The sequence below is a fragment of the Phyllostomus hastatus genome, unplaced genomic scaffold (assembly GCF_019186645.2).
Source record: "Phyllostomus hastatus isolate PE091 unplaced genomic scaffold, TTU_PhHast_1.1 phas_scaffold_93, whole genome shotgun sequence".
NCBI classification, from domain to species: Eukaryota; Metazoa; Chordata; class Mammalia; order Chiroptera; family Phyllostomidae; genus Phyllostomus; species Phyllostomus hastatus.
In genome coordinates this window covers 261,356-288,880 of record NW_025334042.1, presented here as the reverse complement: position 1 = coordinate 288,880, position 27,525 = coordinate 261,356, and the positions used below count along the sequence as shown (strand labels likewise).

Genomic DNA, 27,525 nt, shown 5'->3' with positions numbered 1-27,525 from the left:
GGAGTAGTTACATTTATATGGCCCTAAAATTACATTTAGCCCTTTGAAGGCAACTGCAGGTTGACGTGCTCCACCCCCTCCCTCCCGTGAAAATGAGTTTGACACCCCTGGATAAAGCATTAGAGCTCCATCTTCAAAGAAAGTTGCATCTCAAGAGTAAGTAGGACTGTGATTAATTACAGGCTTCTTCTTAGCACATATTTACATCACCACAGGAAAACCCCCCAAAATAAATGGCAGCTTCTGTTCTGGGGGATCTTTCAATTTTGATAAAGAGAAAAACACAGTAAACATGATACAATGTCACAAAGCAAGATTATTCATTGCAACTTTTTTTTTTTAAGTACAAACTGAATCCCCATTGCAAAGAGATAATAAGGTACAATATAAATTAGAAAAACATTTTCTGGAGAAAATTTTAAGTTAGCTCTTAAAGGTAAAAAGGACTTTTAGTGTGCATTTCATTGTGAGTAGAGACAGAGGAATAATGCCCTTGAAAACAAAAATAAATTTGCAAGTGTTGGCAGAGAAGAGCAATCATTAGATTAATTGATTTGTCTCTGTTCTACTCAAAGATTGTCATTTCACCTTTTACCTATATAACAAATGCTTACCTTCACGGCCCAAATAGACTGCTCCAAAGGATGAAAAAGTTTGAAACAAAAGCCATCCTTTTTTGATGGCCGCTCAATGATTTCACAGGCATTCAGAAGGACAGTTCCTACCCACTGACCATTTTTTTGGGTTTTATAGATCAGTAGCACCCCTGGTTTCAACACACACCACAACTTGGTCCAGCTCTTTAGAGTACCACGAATCTATAGAAAATGAATTTAAGAAATAAAGCTCTGTTTTTCTCTTTCTGCTCCACAAGATACAAACTAAGTAATGGTAAACAGTATGTTTTAATCTAAAATTTCCAGAAAAATGAACAAGTTAGAATCAATGGATATTTTTTTAAAGCTACTAAATAACAGGCACTGATAAAAAAAACAAAGAAAAAGAAACTCTTACCCTTTGTGGCAGCATGGACAGACCTGAAGATTATTATGCTAAGTGAAATAAGCCAGTTCGTGAAAGACAAATATCTTATGATCTCACTTATATATAGAATCTAATGAACAAAGTAAATTGACAAACACAACAGAGACAGGCATGGATACATGGAACAGAATGACAGCTGTCAGAGGGCAGGGGTTTGGGAGGACTGGATGAAGGAAGGTGAAGGGATTAGCCAAAGAACATACACGCACAACCCATAAACACAGACAACAGTGTGGTGATGTCCAGAGGGAAGGGGGTGGGAGGAAGTGGACAAAGGGGGACATCAGTAATAGTGTCAACAATAAAAATAAAGTTAAAAAAATAGTATGAATATTGCTTCTGAGGATCTTAAATTCTAGCAGGAGAACTGGGTCAATAGTTCCAAAATACTATATACTAAGTAGAATGGTTTTCCTAACCTTCCAGGTCAGGTCAGGGGCTACTAAAATATACTTCCCTGATATCAAGATTTGCCTCTTAGCAGCTAAAATAAATTATCAGCCAGGGGGATGTGTTGGGAAGATTTGGGGAGTTGGTTGGAAAATCCCATGTCAAAAGACAAGAGTAGGTTTAGCCCTGAAAAACCCAAGTAAGATCTGTAGCTTAATGTCTTTGAAGCAGAGCCAGAATTAGAAGGTGTTTTCAGCACAACATTGAAGAAGACCCTAGCATTACTTGAAACCATCACTAAGTTCTTCCTATGTTAGTAAGAGAACTTCAATGACAGATCTCATAAAGATTTCAGGTTGGAGACTGTACCAACTCTTTGGGAAAGTGAAAAGCTTTCAGGGCTGGGGTAATTTTTAGGTCAATGCCAGGTACCAAAACTTCTTCTTGTGTGTCGGGGTCTTTACAAGATAATACTTAAAGTTGGCCTTAGCCTAAAAAATTACTACCAAACATTCTTCAGATAAGAACGAGAAAGAGGATAGAGTGACAGAGATGATAAAAAAAAAGAAATAAAACTAAGTGGGAATAAATAGACGCCAAAAAAGGTAAGGTACAGGAACAGCGACATGTACATTTCTCTGAACACTAATTCTTTTCAAATGATAATTTTAGTATTAACTTTGTCTCAAATCTTCTCAATAATGTATATACCAAGTCTACAATAATGCTAAATGATAATTTAAAAAGAAAGCAAAAAATTACTTTACAGCATATTGATTAGTCTAATGTCATACAAATCAAAAAGCCTTTTTAAAAGAACTGCTATGCATATTTGATGTTGTGTCAAGAGAGACAACATTAAGGTTCCTTCTCATTAAGACTGGAACAGAGAACCTCTGGGGTACAATTAATAGTCTGTCAGTGAAAAACAATCATGCTAGTAGTTATTTATGTCTTGTAGGCTTTAGTGCACTCTGGGCTCTCCTATTCCAGTAGGTAAAGATTCAATACAAACTGACCTTCAACCAATCAGCCATAACAATAACAGAAGGATCTGTGATTGTACTGAGTAACTCCTTTGTGGCTCTTTTCTTTTCCTCTCGATAATTTTTCTTTTGTACCTATTTTATGGAAATAATAGAAAAATTAAAAATTCATTAGAAATGAGCAATTTCTCTTTAAAATTTTAGGCCTATAGAATGTAGAGTATAAAATTCGAACCCTCTTTTAGAAATCTACCATCTTAGGATAAAGGAACTAGTTTTTCTGTTTCGTTTTGTTTTTTCTTGAGAACTGGTAGAAATTTTTAAAGAAGTAAGGTTAAAAGCTATGTGTTCCTGATCACTAGTCCAGTTCTCTGTATCCTTTTAAAGAATTTTACAGTTTTAAAATTACACAATACATAAATATAATCTCATGATAAAAATTTTAAACAACACAAATAAAGCTAAAATGCCATCTTTATTATACCTATCTTATTCCAATCCACAGAACTGACCACTGTTAACCTTTTTGAAAACAGTATCTTTTCAGGCCTTTGCTATGTATATAGCCTATAAAAATATATAGCTTTTCCTTTTTTGAGTTTATAAACATATTCAATTTTTTTCTCCCATTCAATATTTTTTTGAGCATTTCCATGACCACCTCATTTTTTAAATTGCTACAAAGAATTCCTAGTATAAATAATAAAAGCTAACATTTACTGGGTACATTCTGTGTACCAGTAACAGTTTTAAGCACTTTACACATATTACCTCATTTAACCTTTACAATAACCTTGGGAAGTACGACTACTAGTATCCTTAATTTACAAAGAGAAAACTGAGGCACAGGTAGTAGCTTGCCCAGGATCACAGAGCTAGTAAGTCATGGAGGCAGGATTCAAACAGAGGCAGACTGGCTCTAAAATGCATGTTCTTAACCACCACGCTATACTGAGTGTGAAATTTTTCTTAATATATTAATATTCTCATACTGACGGAAATCTGTTAGCAGTTTTTTCATATTATGAACAATGCAGCCATTGTTTACAATGGACAATTTTGCTCTTTCCTGACACTAATATATAAAAAATAATTAAGAAACCACAACAAGGAAATTAATTCATTCAAAATATCAAAGTTTTACCTTCTTAAGCCAGTTCTGTGATAATATGGGAAAGTAGGAGTGAATTAATGTAGTCTCATTACTGCTTTGTTGTTATTACATGAATGGGAGAAGAGTGGTGGTAACCTATCTGTGATATATATACTTTATAACTCTAATACAAATCTTCCTATTTTCACTTAATGGTAAAGAGATCGCATACAAATAACAACATTTTAATAACTCTACATCCAAAACGCTGTAGACTTTTAGTCTTTATTATATGCATATCTGAATTAACAGTAGATTTAATATGAAATTGCAAATACATACAAAATGAGATATGGGGGTGAGGGGTGGGTAAAAGAGACTACACAGGGATCAGAGTCATTGGAAAGCATGTGTTCCTTAGGCTCCAGGATCAGTGGCCAATCTGGAAGGCAGCCCCCATATTGCACATTTCTTAAGAGAACCTGGAAATCTGAACTGGTGATTGCTGAATTTTCAAAACACTGTGTAGGTCAAACAAAATACAGCAGGCCCTCAAATAACATTTTGCTCAACACTGTTTTGTTATGATGGTGATGAGATGCTGTAAGAATTTAACTCTTGTTTATATTAATTAGCTTATGGTAAAATTGGTTTTGTCATATATCATTCATCACAGTTTCAAGAATCTACTGACAATGTTAGGTGAGGACTTACTATACAATCTACCCACGGGCCAATTCAGCCCATGACCCAGAAGTTGGGCTGGGAATTTTAAAGTGTACCAGAGCTGCCCATCAGGTGCCCCACAACCCACTGGTGTGCATGACTGGAGCACAGCTCTGCAGAGATAGCTACTCCTCAGCCACTTAAGGCATGGAGGAGCTCTGGGATAGTCATTATGCAGCCTTTTCAGTTGACTCTAGAATGTCATACAAATATTGATATTTTTAATGTGTGCCTGCCTGAATTTTTTTCGTCTTTCAGGAAGATACTTTTATTTATCTTGTTAGCCTACTTTCAAAAGCACATGTAAAACATAGTGTTAGTCATGAAATAACTGTGGAAACTAACCTTGAGAGATTCTTTTTTTGTGAGCTTGCTTGAAGCTGAACTGTCTCTCTCCGAGCCATTATAAAGTTTAGATTCAGACTAAAATCACATAAAAACAAAAAATTTAAAACCTTCATTTACTCTATACACATGACATAAAAATATTAATGTTCAAGCTATGCTTGTGATATTTTTCCCATTTATTGCTGTACTTAGGCAAATGCTGATTTTCAAATACTGATTTTTCCACGTAGTATAGTATTAGGATTTAAACATTAATTCACATTAAACCCACAACCAAAAAAAGTAATAAGTAATCAATAAATTAATCTACCGTGTACACACAGTAGATTAATTTAACTATGTAGATTAATTTAACTATGTTCCATGGCTTAATGGGAAAATTTGTAATATAACATACTTCTTAGATACTATTAAATTACAAATACTTACAGTATTAGTTTGAAAGTTCATGAAAATTAATGGCTTTTTACTCTTTACCAAGTACTATGCTAAACACTTTATGTGCACTACCTCATTTAATCCTCAAAGCAACTCTTTGAGACAGTAGTAGCACCCCCCTTTTTGCTAATAAGGAAATTAAGACCAATAGATTAAATAACTGACTTCCTAAAATCACACAGAGCAAATAAATAGATAAGCTGGATTTGTACTCTAGTCTAATTCTCAGTCTCAGGCTCTTAGCTATCTCACTATATTGATTTCTCACCTTTTAAAACTGTTCATATATAATCTCAATCAGACTCAAATATAAGAGTTATCTTCATGAGCAGTAGGAAATCTGTTTCCTAGATATGACAAGATCTGGCTTAGTAGTTCCCAAAAAGATTCAAGTATATGAGAGACCAGTGGGCCAGAAGGGTGTCATTTGAACTTGATAAATTAGAGTACATATACTTCAAGAAATCCTTGCCATATAGTATATGGCTAGTTCTGGGGGGGGGGGGGCGGCGGGGGGGGGATCCAGCGACCAAGAGTTCTATAGTATTTTAAATTAAATGGCTAATACAAAATGAAGGATAAAAACCATATAATCATATCAAGAGATGCAGAAAAAGTACTTCATAAAATCCAGCACTCATTTATGATAAAAACTCAGCAAAGTGGGAATAGAGGGAACATACTTAAACAAATTAAGGCCATATATGACAAATCCACTGCCAGTATCATATTTGACGGGCAAACTACAAGTGTTCCTCTTAAGATCTGGAACAAGACAGGGATGTCCACTTTCACCTCTCTTATGCAACACAGTACTAGAGGTCCTAGCCACATCAATTAGACAAGAAGAAATAAAAGGCATCCAAATTGGAAAGGAAGAAGTAAAGCTGTCATTATTTGTAGATGACATGATACTGTACACAGAAAACCCCAAAGATTCCACGAAGAAACTGTTAGAATTGATAAATGAATTCAACCAAGTAGCAGGATACAAAATTAATATCCAGAAATCAGCTGCATTTTATATGCTAATAAAGAACTAACAGAAAGGGAAATTAAGAAAACAATCCCATTTACAATGGTTCAAAAAGAATAAAATACTGAGGAATAAACCTAACCAATGATGTAAAAAACCTGTACTCAGAAAATTATAAGACACTGAAAAAATAAATAGAAGATACAAGTTAAGTGGAAGCACATACCATGTTAATGGATAGGGAGAATTAACATAATTAAAATGTCCATACTACCCAAAGCAATCTACTGATTAAGTGCTATTCCTATCAAGATTCAAAATACCAAAAACCATGACATATTTCACAGAACTAGAACAAATTTTCAAAACTTTATATGGAACCACAAAAGGCCCTACATAGCACCAGTGATCCTTTGAAAGAACAAAGTTACCTCCAAGTTTGATATCACACTGCCCAATATCAAATTATACTATAAGGCCATACTAATCAAAACAGCATGGTACTGGCATAAAAACAGACACATAAATCAAATGAGCAGAATAGAGAGCCCGGAAATAAAGCCACATCTTTCCAGTCAATTAACATTCAACAGGAGAAGCAAGTACATACAATGGGCTAAAGATAGTTTATTCAATAAACGGTGTAGGGAAAACTGGACAGATACGTGCAGAAAAATGAAACTAGACCACCTTCTTACACCACACACAAGAATAAATTCGAAATGGATCAACGAATTAAATGTTAGACCCCAAACCATAAAAATCCTAGAAGAGAACATAGGCAGCAAAGTCTTGGACCTTGCTCATAGCAATTATTTTATTGGATATATCTTCCCCAGGCAAGGGAAACCAATGAAAAAATAAACAAATGGGAACACATAAAACTAAAAAGTTTTGAACAGCAAAGGAAAAGATCAACAAAATAAAAAAGACAACCCACAGAATGGGAAAACATATTTGCCCATACATCTGATAAGGAGTTAATATCCAAAATTTATAGACTTACAAAATTCAACACCAAAAAACCCCTAACCCAATTAAAAAATGGACAAAATTCAGACCTGAATAGACACTTCTCCAAAAAGGACATATAGTTGGCCAATAGACAGATGAAAAGATGCTCAAGGTCACTAATCATCAGAGAAATGCAAATTAAAACCACAATGAGATATCATCTCACACCTATCAGAATGACTATCATCAATAAATCAACAAACAACAAGTGCTGATGAGGATGGGGAAGAAGGGGAACCCCTTTGCACTGTTGGTAGGAATGCAGATTGGTGCAGCCACTGTGGAAAGCAGTATGGAGATACCTCAAAAAATTAAAAATGGATATGCTGTTTGACCCAGTGATCCCACTTCTGGGAATATATCCAAAGGAACCCAAAACACTATTTGAAAGAACATAAGCACCCTTATGTTCACTGCAGTGTTATTTATAATCACCAAGATATGGAAGCAGCCCCAGTGTCCATCAGTAGATGAGTGGATAAAACTACTACACAATGGAATACCACTCATCTGTAAAAAAGAAGAAAATATTAACTTACATTACCTTTTGTGACAGTGTGGTTGGAGAACATTATGCTAAGTGAAATAAGCCAGTCAGAGAAAGACAAATACTGTATAATTTCACTCATATTTGGAATCTAATGAACAAACTGAACTAACAAGGAAGATGGGAACAGACTTATAGATGGAGAATAGGAGGACATCTGGGAGGATAGAGGAAAGTTAGGGGATGGAGGGATTGAGCAAAAGGGAAAAAGAACTCATAGACATGGACAACAGCGTGGTGATTGCTTGGGGGAGTGGGGCATAAGGGGACTAAGTGGTAATGGAAAAAATATAATAAAGATTATAAATAAAAAAATAAATTACTAAATTTTCAGAATGAACAGGTTACCTTTTAAATACCAAAAATCATAAACTATTTTTATTGGAAATACTTTACTAAGTTTTCCTTCTTTCATAACCTTACCACAATCATAATGATGAAGTCAAAATTCTAACTTACTTTTTTTGACTCCAAACCAACGCTGTCCAGTGAAGCTCTCTGAATGACAGAAATGTTCTATATCTGAGTTGTCTAATATGGTAGCCACAAGTCATATGTGGATATTTGAGCACTTGAGATGTGGCTAATGTAACTGAGAAACTGAATTTCTAATTTTATTTAATTTTAATTAATTTAAAGAGTCACGTATGACCAGGTGCTGTTCTACTGAAAGGGCAGTTCCAAAGCATATTGCTTCATTAAGGTATGTGAACTTTCTTTTTAGGCTCCCTGTTCCCCCTTCCATCCCACACCCACCCACCTACCACTAAAAGACTACGTATAGGTAGCTGTGGTATGTAGGTCTGGGGTTTAAGTGTTTAAACTTCTGAATAGGAAGGAATACCATTACACCATACATTCACCAATTCTGGTATTAACAGCTTGAAAATAGGATTTTAAAATTCCATACACTGCATTCTATCACTAGCCATGGCAGACCTAAGATAATTATTTCCTCTACAATTTTAATTATACATCTCATATAAAATAATCAAGGCATTTCTCATGTATAGCTACATATAAAATATATATCCATATATTTAGTACTTCTATCCTAAGTACTTTTACATATTTGATGGATGGATCTTTATATAATGAATACTTGAAAAATTAAGTGTAAATAAAATTTGTATAAAATTATAGATTAAAAAATATCATGGAATCTTCTCAACTGCTCCCAAGAACAGGAACAAAAAACATAGTTTTTAAAGTGAAACCTATTGCTGAGAATAGCAGAGAATTTACAAGCTTAAGAAATAGGTTTTCTTACTTCATATCATTGGTTCAAATCCACAAATATAAAAAGTTTCTCCTGCTATTAAACCTGACCAGAAATAACAGGCAAAAACCAACTCCCTTGACATTATGGAAATTTAGTGAATTACAAACCCTTAGGAAAACCAAGGCATCATATAGTATTTCTCAAACGTGTACTTTGAAAGAAAAAAACAAATCTCAACAGACCTAAGAATATATACATGTATCCCAGTTTGAGAAATATTAATTTAGGGAACTATACCTTTTTCTAAGAAAGAGATCTTTGGCCTTTTGTAAAATGTACATATTTTGACTGTCCTTCAAATGAACCCCAAATATTTAAGTTTTTTTTTTTTAAACCATTAGCTCTGAGAATTTCTCAGAAGGAGGGAAACTCTCAGGCTTCAGATTGAGGAGTACTGCTGTAGCAACCACATCAGAAACAATATAACTCTACAGAGGATACTGGTTACCAATGGGCTATATTTGCAAGTAAACAACATTAAATCAGCCCCAGTGAAACTTTCATTTTTTGATATATACTACATGGTTTAGATATACCAACATAAGACCATCTCATAAAAATCTGACAGGATTACAGTGTTAGTTCTCTCATCTTAAATATTAGAAAAATTTTATAATTATATATTTGGGGAAGATAATATGCTTACCTTGCTCTTTGACATAGAAAGTGAAGAGTCATCTTTATTTTGAGAGATGTCTTCCCTTCCTCTTTCAAAACCTTTAAAAACATTGTGATTATATCAGTATTGGTACTTTTGAAGATACGTAAGCATTAAAAAACAAAAGCAGGTAAGTCATACAATTTCAAGGAAGAATGTACCTCCTTCTCTGTTCCTAGAGTACTTAGCATGAATTCAGGCCTCAGGGAGCTTATAGTCTTCTTGTGAGCTGTTTCCTAACAAAGAATCCTGATGAACCAATCCAACATACTTATCACACCTCATGCATTACATCTGTATACCAGTACAAGAAACCTAGACCGAAAATACGATTTTAAACTATTCTAAGTTTAAAGATTTCTAGTATAATAATTCTTAGACTAGATTAAGGTTTTCAAAGGCAATGAAGTCTTTTCCTGAATCCACCAACATCAAGCTAAATACCTCCTTCTGTGCTCCTAGAGTTCTTAGCATGAATTCAGTTCTCAGGGAGCTTTTAGTCTTCTTGTGAGCTGTTTCCTAACAAAGAATCCTGATAAACCAATCCAACATACTTTTCACACCTCTTGCCAAACTGGAAAACAACTCCAGAATTGGTGATAAAAGATAACCAGGACAATAAATCTTGATTGAGGAACAGACTTAAACAAATCTAACAATGTGCTTATTGTGAGAATTAAATGAGAATGCACAGAAAGCACTTAGCATAATATTCTACACCACAGTATACATTCAATTAATGATGACCCTTATTATTATTATTGTCACTGACTATTGCTATGTAAATTCTAAAAAAATGAATCTAAAATACATGAATGTACTGGGACAAGCATGTACATCCTTCTAATAAACATGATTAACACATTAACGAACACTTTGCCAAAAGTAGTTAACAAATTAATGTTATAAGAGTACAATTAGAGAAATGTCAATACTGAGATTTATGTGACAGGCACGAAAGGAGCTGTACTCATTTTAATGAAGTTCTTTCTACTTTTGAGGGTAATATTAACTCTTCCCTAAAATTATTTGTTCTAAGGCCAATAAAGGTCTATATTAAAAATACTAGAAAATCATTTCTAGCATATCAGTGATACCATTTATTCTGTATTTGGTTTATATCAGGTAGAAACAAATCCATTCCTATATCAGAATTTTCCTATATCAGAAATTTATTGAATTTTTATGTAATTATAAATAAGGAATTTCCCCCCACCCCCACCCCTACTCCCATCCCTGGTAAGGAGATGATCACTCAACTCCAATAGGGGAGAAGAAAAAAACCTGTTTCACAAATGCAACATGAAATTTTAAATAAAAACTTACCAGAATTTGAATCTTTAGTCTAAAGCAAACCAAAGTTACATAATTCAGTTTAAAAATTCTAAAATATTTATTCAGAATAATATACTTGTAATCAGTAATTCTTAATATATGTACAAGAGCACAAGGATTTTCTAAAGTATATATGGTAAATTTACAAATGATGTCTTCTTTTATTCTCACAAAAATAGATGTTTACTTCAATTTCTCTAGTAAAGTTTTGTATTCAGCTGAATCTAGACAAATCAATTTATTAGATTAAAATTCTTCACTGTGTCTACATTCACATATTATTGTAAGAGCAGAACAATAAATTAAAACAAAACTACAAGTTTCAAGTTCAAATAAACTTTTCTTAACATTAAAATATGTCTCATGGGAAGTTTCAAATGTTGGAAAAGGACATTCATAAACCTGGGTTGTATATTATCTGTAAAAACCAATAAATAAATCACATTTTAAAAGATTCTCTATACCTCAGACTTGAAAATCAGATACTTATTTTAAAATAATGGTCCTGATGACTTCCAAGTTATTTAAAATTATTGAGGCATAAAGCAAAAATGCTTTTTAAGTCTGGTTAAATGCTTTGAGTTTCAACTCAGCGCAAATAAGGTTATAACCATAAAATACAAAGAACATAAAAAATGTTCAAAGGCCTTAGAAAGAAAATATTGCCATATTGAGCACTAAGTTTTCAAGGGTAATTCCAAGGAAAGCAAAATGTCACACTAGGGAACACTCTTTACTCTGGATAAAGCTGGTTTCCTGTGAGGACTCAAATCAACAATTTGGAACAAAAGGAAGACATAAACATCCAACTGGGACAGAATGAAGGAAAAAGAATTAAAAAAAAATGGGGAGGCTGAGGCACCTCTGGGACAAGTGTAAACATTCCAATATCTGAATTATAGGGGTGCCAGAAGGAAAACAACAACAGCAAGAAACTGGAAACTTATTTGAACAAATAATGAAGGAAAACTTCCCAGATTGGCAAAAGAAATAGACCTCCAGGAAGTCCACGAAGACCAGAGAGTCCCAAAGAAGCTGAACCCAAAGGAGGAACATAACAAGGTACATCATTATTAAGTTACCCAAGATTAAAGATAAAGAGAGAATCTTAAAAGCAGCAAGAGAAAAGAAGAGAGTTATCTACAAAGGAGTACCCATTAGACTATCAGCTGATTTCTCAAAAGAAACCTCGCAGACAAGAAGGGGCTAGAAAGAAGTATGTGAAGTCTTGAAAGGCAAGGACCTACATCCAAGATTACCCTATCCAGCAAAGCTTTCATTTAGAATGGAAGGGCAGATAAAGTACTTTCTAGATAAGGTCAAGTTAAAGGTGTTCATCATCACTCAGCCCTTATCATATGAAATGTTAAAGGGACTTATCTAAGAAAAAGAAGAAGATAAAAAACTATGAACAGTAAAATGACAACAAACTCACAACTATCAACAAATGCCCCCCCCCCCCCAATAAAAGCAATGAAAACAAAAACTAAGCAAACAACTAGAACAGGAACAGAATCAGAGAAATGGAGATCACATGGAGGGCTTTCAGTGGGAAGGAGGAGGAGAGGAATAGAGGGGAAAAGGTACAGGGAAGAAGAAGCATAATTGGTAGGCATGAAGTAGATGGAGAGAGGTCAAAAGTGGTATAGGAAATAGAATTCAAAGCACTTACGTGTACAACCCATGGACATGAACTAAGTGGGGGGATGCTGGAAGGTTGGGGGGTGTAGGGCAGAGGGAGGATCGAGGGGGAAAAATTGGGAAAACTGTAATAGCATAATCAATAAAATATACTTCAAAGAATTGGTTTCCTAAAAAAGTGTGCAAATCAGTCTTTATTTTAAAAAGTCAGTCACAAAAGTATATTTATTAGAAGCCAAAAGGGCTCTGACAAAATATTTGTTAAGCTTTTCATTTTCCACCATATGTGGAAACTTAAGATTACTTTAAAATTATTTTATTTAAAAAAGTGATAGATAAAATCCTAAAACCTACAACACATTATTGACTGTCACCAATAATGCAGAATAGTTTCAGATCACAACTTTTCACCAAGTTTGCTTGTTAGTGATTTTAGGTAGTAAATTCCTTTCCTACTATCCTCTCCCCACTGCCACAATGAGATAGAAACCTGTTACTCCATCAAAATAGCTAAAATTAAAAAGACTAACACCAAGTACAGGTAAGAATGTGGAGTAACTGGAACTCTATTCCTTATTAGTGGGAATATAAAGGGGCATAACCACTTTGTAAAACTATCGACAGGATCTAGTAAAGCTGGATGTATATACTCTAATACACAGCAGTTCTGATCCTAGATCTACCTAACAGAAATGAGAGTGTATGCTTACCAAAAGATAGGTAGAAGAATGTTCATAGTAACTTTATTCATAAGCGCCCAAATCTGAAGCCAACATAAATGGCTATTAATGGTAGAATAAATTAAAGTATTTACTTTAATGGAACATTACAGACATAGAATACAACCAATTACTAGTATACAAAACAAAAGACATAATATTGAGTGAAAGGAGCCACCTCACTCCTTCAAAAAAAAAAAAAAAAAGGAAAAACAAATACTGAATGATTCCATTTACATAAAATTCAGGAACTGGCAAATCTAATCTATGGTATTAGATGTTGGAACAGGGTTTACCTTTGTTGAAGGAGGAACTGACTAGGAGGGGCATAAGAGAATGTTCTGGGAATTGGTTAGTAGTTACATATATCTATACATATCTAAAAAGCTGTATACTTAACTATAGGTAAGTTATGCCTCAATAAAAAGTAAATTAAAAACTCAGATATCCTTCTCTATTCTTCCAGATTATTAGACCTCTTTTGTTTTGACATTCTTTCTCACTTAGCCTATAAACATTTAACCTATTCTGTACCTCATTAATTCTGATTAATTAATCAACACTGATGTTAATTATAATAATTAACACAATAATATTAATGAAAACAATAAAGCAACCACTATTCATTTGTAGGAATACTTGTGATTCTAAAATACTATGCTAGATGCTTTACTTACTTTCTAATCTTTAAAACAATGCCACAAAAAATTAACTATATTTTATATAATTGAAAAAACTAAGGCTCACAGAAATTTAGTAAATTGACTAATATTAGTAAGTGATAGTATGAGAGTTGACTCAAACTTAGTATAACTTTAAAAGTCATGCTGTTTCTAGAATGCCTGGCTGCCTCTTCTGGGAGGCCTTGCTTTAGTGTGTGACAGCATATAGTGAGCTGTACCCTCCTCTGAGTCGCATAGCACTTTATACATATTATCACAACATACTTCAATTACTTGTTTTCATGTAAATGTTCTGTACTTGACTGTGAGTTCCTGAAAAGGAAATAATCCTTATTCATCCTTTTAAATACAAAAGAAACTAATATAAAAATTAATAAAAATGGACTCCACTTATAATAGTTTTTAAATGTATTAAATATAGCACACCTTCAGAAAAATGCATAAAACATAAATGTGTAATTTGATGTATACAGTTAATATTTGCATAACCACCACCCAAATCAAGAAAGAATTATCAGCATCCCATAAGATTCCCTACAGTAGCATCATCTACTTGATCACCATCTACTTGATCACCATCTACTCTTTTTCTCCTCAAAAGTAACTGTTTTGATTTTTACAATTATTTTTTACCAGCATGTCACAGCAGGCAATTCATTCATTTTCACTGCTGATTAGAATTTCACTGCATGACTCTATCATTATTTACCCATCTATTGGAGATAGATATTTGGGTTGTTCTTAGTTTGTCCCTCTTGTGAACAATGGTGCTACAAATCTAGTAGGTATACATGTCCATGAGTTTCTATAAGTTTTAAACCTAGTAGCAGAATTTCTGGGTTACATGTTGTCTTCAACTGTAAGGATGCCAAATTGTTTACCAGTTTATTTTTACATTAACAGTGTGTCAGAGTTCTTTCTCCATATCCACGGTAACATCAATACTGATAAATTTTTAATTTTTTTTTTGCCAAGCTGTTGGGTATGTATCTATATATAATAGTATACGAATAAGACTTTATTTTGCATGTCCCTGGTTACTAATAATGTTGAGCACTTTCTCACATGTTAGATATTTTAATGCTTTCTTTGTGAAGAACCTCTTCAGATCTGTTGTACAGTGTTTAAAAACACATTGTCTATCTTTTCCTTGTTGAATTTTGTAAGAATTCTTGATGCATTCTCCCTCTTGGTCCTTCACTAGCTATACTGACTACAAATATCTCCCCACTCTGTGGCTTGTCTTTTTATTTTCTGCATGATTCCTGTTGATGTACAACTCAGTTTTTAATAAAGTCAAATCTAGCAATCTTGTTCTTTAACAGTTAGTGCTTTCTGGTCTTAAGAAAGTCTTCTCTAAATCCATGGTCATAAAGATAGTTTATTTTCTCTTACTAATCTAATAGAATATTATTCCTGAATTAGCACTCTGTCCTTAACTTCTAATTTCTTAATAGAATATAAGTGCTATTACCATTGATAAGATATAACCTTTTTATATATTTCATGAAAAAATTTGGTTTATTAATATTTAGATATAGTAAAGCAAGTTTTATGCTGCTTCAGTCTTATTAAAATGAAATTATATACCTATACCTGCAAATGCAGATTTAATAGGTATTTATAAAATATAAAATTGTTGCTATATTGAACATAGCCAAAATTTAAAAATTATACAAGAAAAAAAAATCTCTGAGAAGTCGAAGTACAAGAAAAGAACTCTATCTGTGCACTAAAGCTAATAGTATGTCTACAAATGATTTTTTTGCTCAAAGTTCATTTACTCCAGTTTTTAGGAATTATTTATGATTTAATGATCATATCTAGAAGTTTCATCTGAGATTAAGGAAAGAGACAATAAGTAAATATAAACTTAAAAAAATTGTACTGTGTTATCACTATGAGCACATGGGTGGGTGATACTAAGATTTTCCTAAGGAAAACTAAAATGAAAAAAGGTTGTGCTCAAAGTAGTAACATAAGTTATCTTTAAATGTCAGATTTATTTGGTCCAAAGGTTGTGGGTTATTGTTAAGCTAATTAAATGTCAGGTTAAATAATGCATCTAAAAAGTTTTTTCAGTACAATGAAATGACCAAGAAGAAATTTATTTTTACTTTTAAAAAAATACATAAAAAGCTGCTTGCTTCTTTGAAGTACGTGATGCCATTCTACGTCTTAGCTGATAAAACATATTTTAAACAGTTTTTTTTATCATGGCTGGTTATAATGCAACTGCTGGTTATATGGAAGCATCCTTATGAACATGATTTTCTCTATTTCAAGAATTAGAAAACAAAGCCAATCATTCACTTTTCCATTCAAACAAATGATCCCAAATGACATTCAATATATTTTGTGACAAGAAAAACTGATGGTTCTACCTTCAATTATCTAATTAATTAAGTAAATATCAATTTTTGAAAGGTGGAAGAGTATTCCAGTTTTTATTAGGGTCACATGATTCTTTAGTATTAAGTAGACTGAAGGCATGAAGGTCAGCCAAATGTGTTCTAGCAAGCTTGCTGGCTTGAAAATAGAAGAACACGGAGACAGAGACAAATAATAGAAATGGAAGTCACATTATAAAAGCAAGTAGAGCACTTAGCAACATTGAAAAAATTCAATATATTGTATTTTCAAAGCCACTTCAAACAACGGCAAATACCAAAATTTATACCATTTTGAGAACATAAGAAAGAAACATGACAGTAACCATGCTACACTGAGAAGATTGAATATGGATTATGATATTATTTAAAGCTTATACACTACTAAGGCAACAGTTCAGAACTATGGTTTCCAATTCTCGTGAGAAACATTGTTGGAAAAGAAAATGAAATCAGTGAATTTAAAATAATTTATTTAATTGCCCAGGTAACACCTTCTACAAGGTGTTTCACTACCACAAAGGAATGCATATACCACCTATCAACATGAATATTTGCAAAAAGCCAAGAATAAAGGTTAGTGTGAAAATAGAAAATATAATTCAAATTTAACAAAACATAAGTGTCAGAAAAATATATACTAAGCCAAGCACCAGTTTCAGTCAATATTTCCTTTTCATGAACATTAATAGAATATTTTTATTTTAAAAGAGAGTGGGTATAATTTGTATAACAAAAATTTATGCCAGAAGCACTGAAGATTTGTAGCAGTTAACATTTTTGAAAAGAAAAAATATTACTTTAAAATATATATCCAAATATGTGCTATAATAAATCTTTTTCAAACAATAAAAGATAAATTTATATTTACTTCTCACTGACCAATTAATTAATGTCTAAATCACAGCTGCCAAATACCTAATTTTATTTAGTAACTATAAAAACTTTATTTAGTTACCCTACAATAACGTAACATTTTCTTAGCAAAAACATATCACATATAAACACATCTAACAACAAGTAAGGCATTTTAAAAATTAGGCAGAAAACTTCACTTTCAAGTTAGGAACTTGAGCTATTAAAGCTTAAACTAAACATCAATTTTAATATAGTTACTGTTCTGCTGAAAATAGATAAACAAATTATCAATACTAAATATCTGGGTTTCATTTGCTAAAACCTCAGATTAATTTATTTATAGAATTTTACATTATCTCAAGTCCAGAAAAGGCTTTGATTTTATCAAAGGTTCATACTATTTATTTCTATAATTAAAACAAAAATTTATTCCAGAGGCACTGAAGATTTGTACTTTACTGAATCATTAGTTTTCAAGTTTGAGCTTAAGAGATTGTAAGAGAAAATAATTGAAAGACCAAGCAATATAGTAGCAGTTACTAAAACCTAATCTTTCATACAGAATTGTTGTGTTTAAACCAAAGCAGTTTTAAGATATTAAAATGTCTAATTTATTTAAATCAAAGCAGGAAATTAAGAAAAGAATGTAGACTAAAAAACAAACCTGGCAGCGAAGGAGAAAGTTCATTATATCCTCCAAATGAAGCATTCCGGGTAAGCTTTCGGCCATCAATTCGTGGAGGAAATAAAACAGGCGAAACCACAGTACAGGAGGAAAATCTACGTTGTTGTGAGCTCTCTTCTTTCATGCTTTAGAAGATCTATTTAATGTATATGCTCACTCAGAAGGCTAATTAGATCAGTATGGCAACAACAGGCTTCACCCTCACATCCAAATGTAGCAAAACCCACCAGTACAAACAAAGGACACACACATTTAACAGCAAAGGAGAAGGACCAGGGGCTGTCAGATCAGCAAACAGACAGAGAAAAGGACCAACAGAAAAGGCATTAAACCATGCTGCTGGGTTTTTAAATGACCTGATAAACAAGAAGCGCTATTCTGCTAATGTTTTACCTTCCTGCAATGCCCTACGCTGAACTGCGACTTTAGGGAAAAAAAGCAAGATCAATACTTAAGAGATTCAGGATGAAGTAATAAAACCAGTTTCTGTAGTATCCACCACACTACCCACCTCTTCTGATTCTTTCCTTTGCAGTGTTTGCTTACTTCAAAAATGGATATAAACATAACACTGTCTATCCTTCCTGTAGCCTCTAGATTTAGATCTAATCTACTGCTTGGTTCAGCCATAATTAAGAATTTATAAGGAAAGATATTCTTTCAAGTACAATTTTAATGTATTCCAACAGCTAAAGCAAATGATAAACATTTAACTTTCACCTCTAGCAGGGATATATGAGTCAGTAAGAGAGTTAATCCAAACCAATTAGCAGAGATTAAAAAGACACCATAATAATGCTGTATGCTCCAATATATGTTCCCTTGAAACAGGTATGAGTTGCTATAGTTCTTTATTACATTTAAACTTTTCAAAATATATAATCTATGAATGAGTATTTTCCACTTAAAATTCTTCTATTAAAAATGTACCTTATTATCACAGTAAAGGAAGGAATCTCTTTCTTTTCTTTCTTTACTAGGTTAAAACTAAATGACTGGTATGATCTCACAGTATTAAATCTAACAGGAAAGTACCTATAGCCAAAATGTTAAATTATGTCATATCTCTATAGCTCATCTTAAAATTCCAAAAAACGCTTTCCTAGTTATATTAAAATCCAATTACTTTACCTTAATTGAAGTGAAAAAATTCTAGTCAATTATTGTCCTTATATGTCCTAAAATTATTTTTCTAGTCATAGTTTTTACTTTCAACCTGCATATGCACCCCCTTAGTAAGACAACAATTAATTTGTTACAATTGATTTAGTGGTTCATTTAAGTACCTTCTGATGATACCAGTTTCCTTCTTCATTATGCATACACTTCAAGACTGGTACTCCACTCAAACACAACAGCATTCCCTGTAACCTAGGACTTTCTCTTTACTAGGAAAGACACTTAAAAACAAACTCGATTTCCTGTATATATTCTTTCTTAGGCAAAGGTATTTCAAAATCAATTAATGATAAAAATAGTTTATGGCTTATAACCACAACTACAGCAGGGTTTGGTTTTGGTTTTGCTTATCTCTATTTCATGAAATATAAATTAGCATTAATTATAGACAATAGAGAAATAATTATAATTAATTGATACAATGGTGCTTGTCTCTTCAAGGCATAAAGGACATAATACCACAAAAGGCATTATATTGTAATAATTCTGCAGGACTTGAAATTGAACTCCTTGGGTTCAAATCCTAGTTCTAACCTAGCTGTAATATATTTGAACAATTAACTTAATTTCTCTGGGTCTGTGTTTCCTCACCTATAAAATGCTAATAATATTACCTATATTATGAGATTATTATAAGGATCAAATTGGATGACATGTAAAATCTAGAAATGTACCAGGTTAAAAGACCAGAATGAAGACAGTGACCTAATGTGTTCCCTCCTAAATCTCAACTAAAATGACAGAAAAGGAGTATTTTTAAAAAATGATAAACATGTATGGGCATATATCACACAAGTATGTATCCAGAAAAGGATACACCAACAACATAAATTTGACACTGGAAAGTATGAGATAAGTAGTCACTGTCTTGCAGATCCAAGATAGCCAAATCACAAACCAACAGCAGTAAAAACTAACTGTATTTATACCAAAGGAACATTTTCGCACATAATTCACAGTACCACATTCCTCTAGATGAGGAATCAGATAAGCTACTGACATCAACAATAATATTGGAATCAGGACAAAAATATAAGTAATGCCTTCAAAACTGGAAGTAAAATGACTTCTAAATTAGGATTACATACTCAGCCAAACTACCAATAACATACTATGGTAAAATATTTTCTTTGACCATGCAAAATCTCAAAATTTTACTTTCCATGAATGTTTTTAAAGAATTTACTAAAGTAACTCTTCTCACCTGGAGTGGAGGGGTTACAACAGAATTAGGCCTAATGCACTAAATATCCACTCTTCAAAATGAATTAACTTTTTCTCCCTGTATCTATAATGGCTCTAACCACACACATATCCTTGGGCAAACTAAGAAAACAGTCACTTAAATTACTTTCTTTAGTCCTTACTTCTCTCATAGGACCCCAGTTGAGAAAGGCCATACTAGAGTATTATAGATTCTATTAAAAGGTGATAGCAAATTAAGGATGCATGGGCCCTGACTGGCATGGCTCACTTGGTTGAATAGACACTCAAAAAGCAAAAGGTCGACAATTTGACTCCTGGTCAGGGCACATGCCTGGGTTGCAGGCCCAGTCCCCAGTTAGAGCACAAGCAAGAGGCAACCAATCAATGTTTCTCCCACACATTGATGTTTCTCTCCCTCTCTTTCTCCATCCCTTCTTCTATCTCTAAAAATAAATAAATAAAATATTAAAAAAGAAAGAATGTATGGGATACAGGAAACAGGGCACTCAGCAGAAAACAGCTGTCATCATCAAGAAGTCCCCTACCACTGTACTATTCTCTTTTCAAACCAAGGACAAATTATTTCCATGAGCTTTACCCAAATTCTTTTCTGACCTTGGCTTGTCTTGATAGCAAGCTAAGGAAATTTCCTCTTTCCCCCATGACCTGATGCTTGGATAGGCTGAGTAAGATGAGGATACTTCCAATACATTGTTCTTCCTTTTTTTTTTAAGACTCTATTTTTAAAAGTAGTTTTAGGTTCACAGCAAAAGTGAAAGATACAGAGATTTCCCACAAACCCTCTGCCTGCACACATGCATGCTTCCCCTATTATAAATTTCCCCCACCAGAATGGTACATTTGTTAAAGTTGATGAACCTACATTGACATAGCATAATCACCTAAAGTTCACAGCAAACTTGAGGGTTCACTTTTGGTGGTGTACATTCTACGGGTTTACATAAATGTATAATGACATGCATCTATCATTACAGTATCATGAAGAGTATTCTCACTGCCCTAAAAATCTTCTGTGCTCCCCCTTGTCCATTCCTCCCTCCCCTGTAACTCTTGGAAACTACTGATCTTTTTTACTATCTCTATAGTGTTGCCTTTACCATGATGTCACACAGGTAGAATTACATAGTCTGAAGTCTTTTCAGGTTAGCTTTCTTCACGTAGCAATATGCACTTAAGATTCCTTACGGCTTTTCATTGTTTGACATCTCAATTCATTTTAGCCCTGAATAATATTCCATTGTCTGGATGTATCACAGTTTATCCATCATTCAGCTACTTGTTTGCTTCCAAGTTTTGGTTGTACCATTGTGCATTCCCATCAGCAATGATTTAGAGCTCCTACTGCTCCACAATGATAAGGTCAGTGTTCTGGCTCTTGGCTATTCTAATAGGTTGGTAGTGGTTATAGCACTGTATCTTTAATTGTGCAATTCTTTTCATATGCTTATTCTTCTGTCTATCTTCCTTGGAACTCCATCTTTCTTACTCCATCTGAATGGTGGTAAATAAATATGGTACCCATATTTACACAAACCTCACAAAGCTTCCATTAACATTCTTTAAATTAGAGATTTAAAAATAGTTGATAAACTCACTTGATGAAAATACACAGTAAAGTAAAAAAAGCATTAACTTCAAATAAAACCAGTGAAAACAACAGTAGGAGCTAATATTTCTGGGTCCTGCATCTGGCTCAATTATTATTTGCCTTGCCTCCACATCAAATAATTGTGAGGAGAAATATATATATATAGTGTTTTGATCAATATAAAGTGTTTTATACATGCAAAATAGTAACAATAACTTATATTTTCAAGTCTATAATCAAGTTCAAAGAAAACCAATATATTCTAATGATCTTAGGAAAGTGTACAAACTGATGGACATTAACTTCACAAGGGAAGCACAAATACTCTCTTCTTCAATAAAGAAAAAAAGACTTTTAGAACTTTTAGAAAGCAATTTTTAAAAGCAGCTGTTAATTTAAAACCAAAATCTAGTTTATTATTCTAAACCTAAGGTCTACTTTAAAAACATTTTTATGTATCTCTTGTGACATCAATTTAATTTTACAATTATTTGTAATCATTATGGATTTTGTATTAGTTTTAATGTCAGACTAGGGATCAAATTATGCTCAAAGCCTGATTTACCTCTCTTAAAGACCTATATAGCATGATCACATTTGCTATGTCATACTGGCTAGATTCAACTACCATAAAGTTTATAGCAAGGCTGAGTACTTAAAACATTATCTGGGTTTACACTTGAATTTCCATTTCTCCCATTTTACATTACATTATTTATATATTAAAACAAGTAAAAATTAGAAAAAAAATAATGTTGCCAAGTCATTAAAATAACTTATATATATGGTACACATACATTTATATTTATCCTCACAATGATTTGATGTGGAGGAAAGGCAGATAAGTTTGAAAGTCATGTGAGACATTTGTATTAGAAAAAGATTTTAACCTATGGATAAACCTACTTATTTAAAAATACTTTACAAAATTCAAGTCACTACCTCTTGGTAAGTCAGACAAATCAATTTAGTGAGTCACAAATAGTATTTTAAAAAATAAAGTTGAATAAGCTAAGGTAGGAAATATAGAGTGCATTGCATTCTGATATCAAAAGGAAAGTTGTTTCATAAATAATTTGTTTTATGCTTTTTATATAACATATATGTGTGTATATGTAATGTTTTAGATAGTGACATAAAATGTATTTCTTACATAGGTCATGGCCAAAACTGGAAAACATGACATAAACAATATTTTTTTTGTTATTCCTTAACATTAAAAATAACTAATTGCAAAACTTTATTAACAGCTTGCCACTAAAGAGAACTACATACATTATCTCTGGTCTAGTGGCTCTTTCAATATTCAAGTGGCAGACACCCAAACAGAGGCGAAAGCCACAAAAGGCCATAACAAAAAGATTTTCTAGATGTTCCTGTCCAAAGAAAATGCCCAGCTTTAATTTCTCTTCCTGTAGAGCCAAAAGATTAGGACTGAAGAAGGCATTTCACTGTAATACTAACTCTGATAGTTCTCTGAACAAATTCCAGACCATCTCTTTACAAAATGATGAATGACAAACAGTGTTGATGTTTTGAAATAATCTAATTTGGGAGTCGGAAAATCCACTTAAATTCTATAGAGTTCCACATGAATAGTCATGATAAAATACACTGGTTTAAATTAGGATGAAAGTATAAGAACTATATACTTTATCTCAAATTCCAAGATGATAAAACAAGGCTTTAAAAAATTTTAAAGTCCTTAAAGCAACAAGAAGAGTTGAAAAAAGATTAAAATACTGAAAACAAAAGCAATCAACAAGAATTTAAGAAAGTCCAAACCTGAAGAGAATCACTACCCTATCAAATGGACTAAATATATGAAGATGTCACTACACAAATTCAGCAATAAGTTCTGTTACAGTGCAAGCAATTCAAATAAAAATATAGTTCACACACTGAAGTAGCACAGGCTTAGCAAACAAGTCTGTTAATAACCTTTCAAAGAACATATAAATTGAGATAGGAGATAATGACCTTTCCTTTAAAACAGAACAAAGCTCAACAATAGAGCTCTTTGTCAACTTCCATCCTCCAATATGGCAAAGTAGTTTCTTAGCTGTAATTAGTAATTTCTTGTTGCTGATTACATGACTTAAAAATTACATAAAGCAATTTTATTGTCCTACATTTCCTCAGAAAATAACTCTGTAGATTCTCAACATTAACTGGGTTCTCAACATTAACTATGTTCTCAACATAAAAGCACATGCAAATGCAAATATAAAATTGAAAGGATGGCCCAAGATAAGTGAAAAGCATTCTTGTCTATAGATTCACATTCACTGCAATAAGTATAACATAGTACTTTCTGTTGGATGGCAAGTTCTTTATAATAATTTATGCATATTATATGATCATTCAGCAAAAATTTAGTGAGTACCTACTATGTGTTAGCAACCATATTAAGCACAAGATACTTATGAACATAATAGTCCCTAGTTGCTACTCTTATCATTGAGCTTTCAATATATGTGCGAATGCATGTTCATTAAAAGCTGATTTAAACTCAGAGACTACTTCTACAAAGTAAATGTTTAATAACATACTTAGGTTTATAAGACTGTCCACAAAAATCTGTGTAACTAAAAATGTACTAAACTAACAGTACCCAAGAATGCAATCACCACAATATTACCTCATCATTATACAGTAATTAGCGTTTTCACATATGTTCTCAATAGATTTAAATACCAACAATACAATGTATAAAATGAGTAGTACAGTGATTTTATAAATAAGGTAATCAGGCTCTGAGAGACATATGCTTATGGTCACAAAATAAACTAGAATAGAGCCAAGGCTAGAATCTAGGAATGGGGGTAGTGTTTACCTCCCTACTCCTCCTCACTTTCCTTTTCCTAAGCCTATCAACACAGACGCAGCATCAGGCAGTTTTGTGGTAAGGTGAGACTCAAAGAGCAGGGATAAAAACAAAGGTCCCAGGCAACAATAGGGTCTGTGGTAGGAAGGGGGAAAAGTTTAATGATAATGATGAGGTACAGTTTAATGATAGTGAAGAAGAAAGGGGTACCTATAGGATAGTTCACTAACTGGACCATCCTTTACATCTAAATATAGTTTGTAAATCAAAGACTCAACTCAAAACTTAAAAAACAACTATGTTTCAAGGATTCTTCCACTAGAACTCTGTGCAAATATTGAGTTAAAAAAAATGCTACTGCTCTTTCCTTCCATATAACTAGGTTCTGAAAACATAGCACATAAAGAAAATTGCATTCCCTACTATACCCATTTGAATCTAAGTGTTCACAAAAGTAATGCAACTTCTAGTCCTTTTCTCTAAGCATAAGATCCGAGTTATAAGACAATATTGTCATTTTAGCATGACAAGCACGAATACTGATCCTCTCCATTCCCTCTTCCAGCTGTTAATCAAATATTGGTGCCAATGCTCACATCTTTTTACTTACCCACCAGAGAATCCACCCAACCTAGGAGGGCTTTGAAGTTGGACATAAATTAAGTTACAGGCTACCTCCTCTAGACATTTTGTAATGATGAGGCCAACAAGGTCCTGACGAAGCCATTTTGGTTCCACAGTTGTATCCACATATCCAACTAACTTCATGTTCTATTACTCCATTTAATGACAAAAATTTCCTTATCTTTACCATATATCCACAATCTCCTCACACAGGTAAATGACACAAACCTACAGTTCCTAGATTTAAATGCTGTGGACCACTAAAGATTTCCCCTCAAATTGTGGCACTACTATCAGGGTTTTCATCTAGATAAGACATTTTTAAACACCTGTAATTCACAATCTCTATTAATTTATAAAGGGACATTAAACATCAGATAGCAAGAACACTACAATCTCATAATGAAGGACAGTTCTTTACACTGAAGGAATTCAACCTAATGACAAACTCTTATTAGTGCACTTATTTTTCTCATTTAGTTATAGAACTAGGAAAGAACCACAGGGACATGTACCACTCCACTGTAAAAAAAGAGTGATGCATTTATTCTATATATGCATATACAAGAGTGTCTATAACATATGTACATTTTAAACATCATTAATAAAAATGAAAACCTAGCTAATGACCACCAAGTTAAAAAGAAATAGCATTACAAGTGCCTTTGAAGGTTCCCATGATTGCCTGATTGCACCCCCTTTCTTTTTTTTGTTTTAATTTTAATTATTGTTCAAGTAGTTTTCTATCTTCTACTCCCATCCCAGCCAACTCTCCCAGCCCTCCCCACCTCCATCCCATTTCTACCCCCCCTAGTTTTTGTCCATGTGTCCTTCATATTTGTTCCTGTAAACCCTTCCCCCTTCCCCTGAAATTCCCTCCCCTCTCCCCTCTGGTCACTGTCGGACTGTTCTCTATTTCAGTGTCTTTGGTTATATTTTGCTTGTTTGTTTGTTTGTTTGTTGTTTAGGTTCCTGTTAAAGGTGAGATCATATGGTATTTGTCTTCCACCACCTGGCTTATTTTACTCAGCATAATGCTTTCCAGTTCCATCCCTTTGCTGTTGCAAAGGGTAGGAGCTCCTTCTTTCTTTCTGCTGCATAGAATTCCATTGTGTAAATGTACCATAGTTTTTTGATCCATTCATTTACTGGTGGGCACCTAGGTTGCTTCCAACACTTGGCTATTGTAAACTGTGCTGCTATGACCATTGGGGTACATAGGTTCTTTTGGATTGGTATTTTAGGGCACCCTCCTTTCTAACCAGAGTTAACCATTTTCCCAAATCCTGTTTTACTCATTCTGTTTTTTACCATGTTTCTATCCCTATACAATGTATTGATTCATTTTACTTTCATTCATTTAAAGTTTTTAAAGTTTAAAAACTTTACATAAATGTCATACTGCAAAACTTTAATTTGTTTTGTATATTCATCCATGTTTATGTCTGTAGCTTTAAATCATTCATTTCATTGTTATATGATGGTCTACTTTACAAATATAGCGTAATATAGGTATATTTATTTCACCGAAGTTGGCACATTTGGATTTTTCCAGATTTTTTCCTCTTTTTTTAAAAAATTTTATTTTAATCATTGTTCAAATACAATTTTCTCCCTTTTACTCCCAATCCAGCCCCCAGATTTTTTCCTCTTATAAACAATCTGCTAGTATTTTTTGAGAGCTTCACGAAGTCTAGGGTGTACTATAGAGTATAAAAGCTAAGTTAGGGTGTCTAATCTTTTGATATCTCTGGGCCACACATTAAGCACACAAACACTAACAAAAACTGAGAAGCAATAAAAAAGGTTTTAAGTAAACTTATGATTTTGTGTTGGGCTGCATTCATAGCCATCCTGGGCTGCATGTGGCCTGTGGACCACGGATTAGACACCCCTGGGGGTTTTGCTCTTTATCACCTTTACTGTGTAATACCAAAACTGTTTTTACAAAATCATCCTACCAACTCATGCTTCCACCAGTAGTAAATGAGAATTCCTGTCATTTCACATCTTCACTGACATTTGTAATCGTCACACTTTAAAATTACTTCAATCTAGTGGGTGTGAAATTTACCTTTGCCAGCCAGTTTCATAATAATATAAAGCATCTTTTCACACTTTATCACCATTCCTTTTACCTCTTCTATAAATAGCTATTCATGAATTTTGGACATATTTTTCTAGTGGGTTTTAGTCTTTTGGTTGATCCACAGAATACTTTACTTTGTCTGAATATTTATCGTTTGTCAGTTACATGCATCAAGATC

At 33.2% G+C, this 27,525-nt stretch overlaps 1 protein-coding gene across 9 annotated transcripts in view; it reads right to left on the bottom strand.

Annotated features, from left to right (window-relative positions):
- Positions 1 to 27,525, bottom strand: part of OSBPL8 (oxysterol binding protein like 8) — a 179,952-nt gene that overhangs the window by 50,184 nt on the left and 102,243 nt on the right. For all 9 annotated transcript variants that reach the window (XM_045829129.1, XM_045829130.1, XM_045829134.1 and 6 more), the window contains 4 exons: positions 9,491 to 9,561; positions 4,585 to 4,662; positions 2,454 to 2,555; positions 615 to 818 (listed from right to left, as the gene is read on the bottom strand). In XM_045829129.1, coding sequence (XP_045685085.1) covers positions 615 to 818; positions 2,454 to 2,555; positions 4,585 to 4,662; positions 9,491 to 9,561 — 455 coding nt within the window. The remainder of the gene's footprint in view (positions 1 to 614; positions 819 to 2,453; positions 2,556 to 4,584; positions 4,663 to 9,490; positions 9,562 to 27,525) is intronic.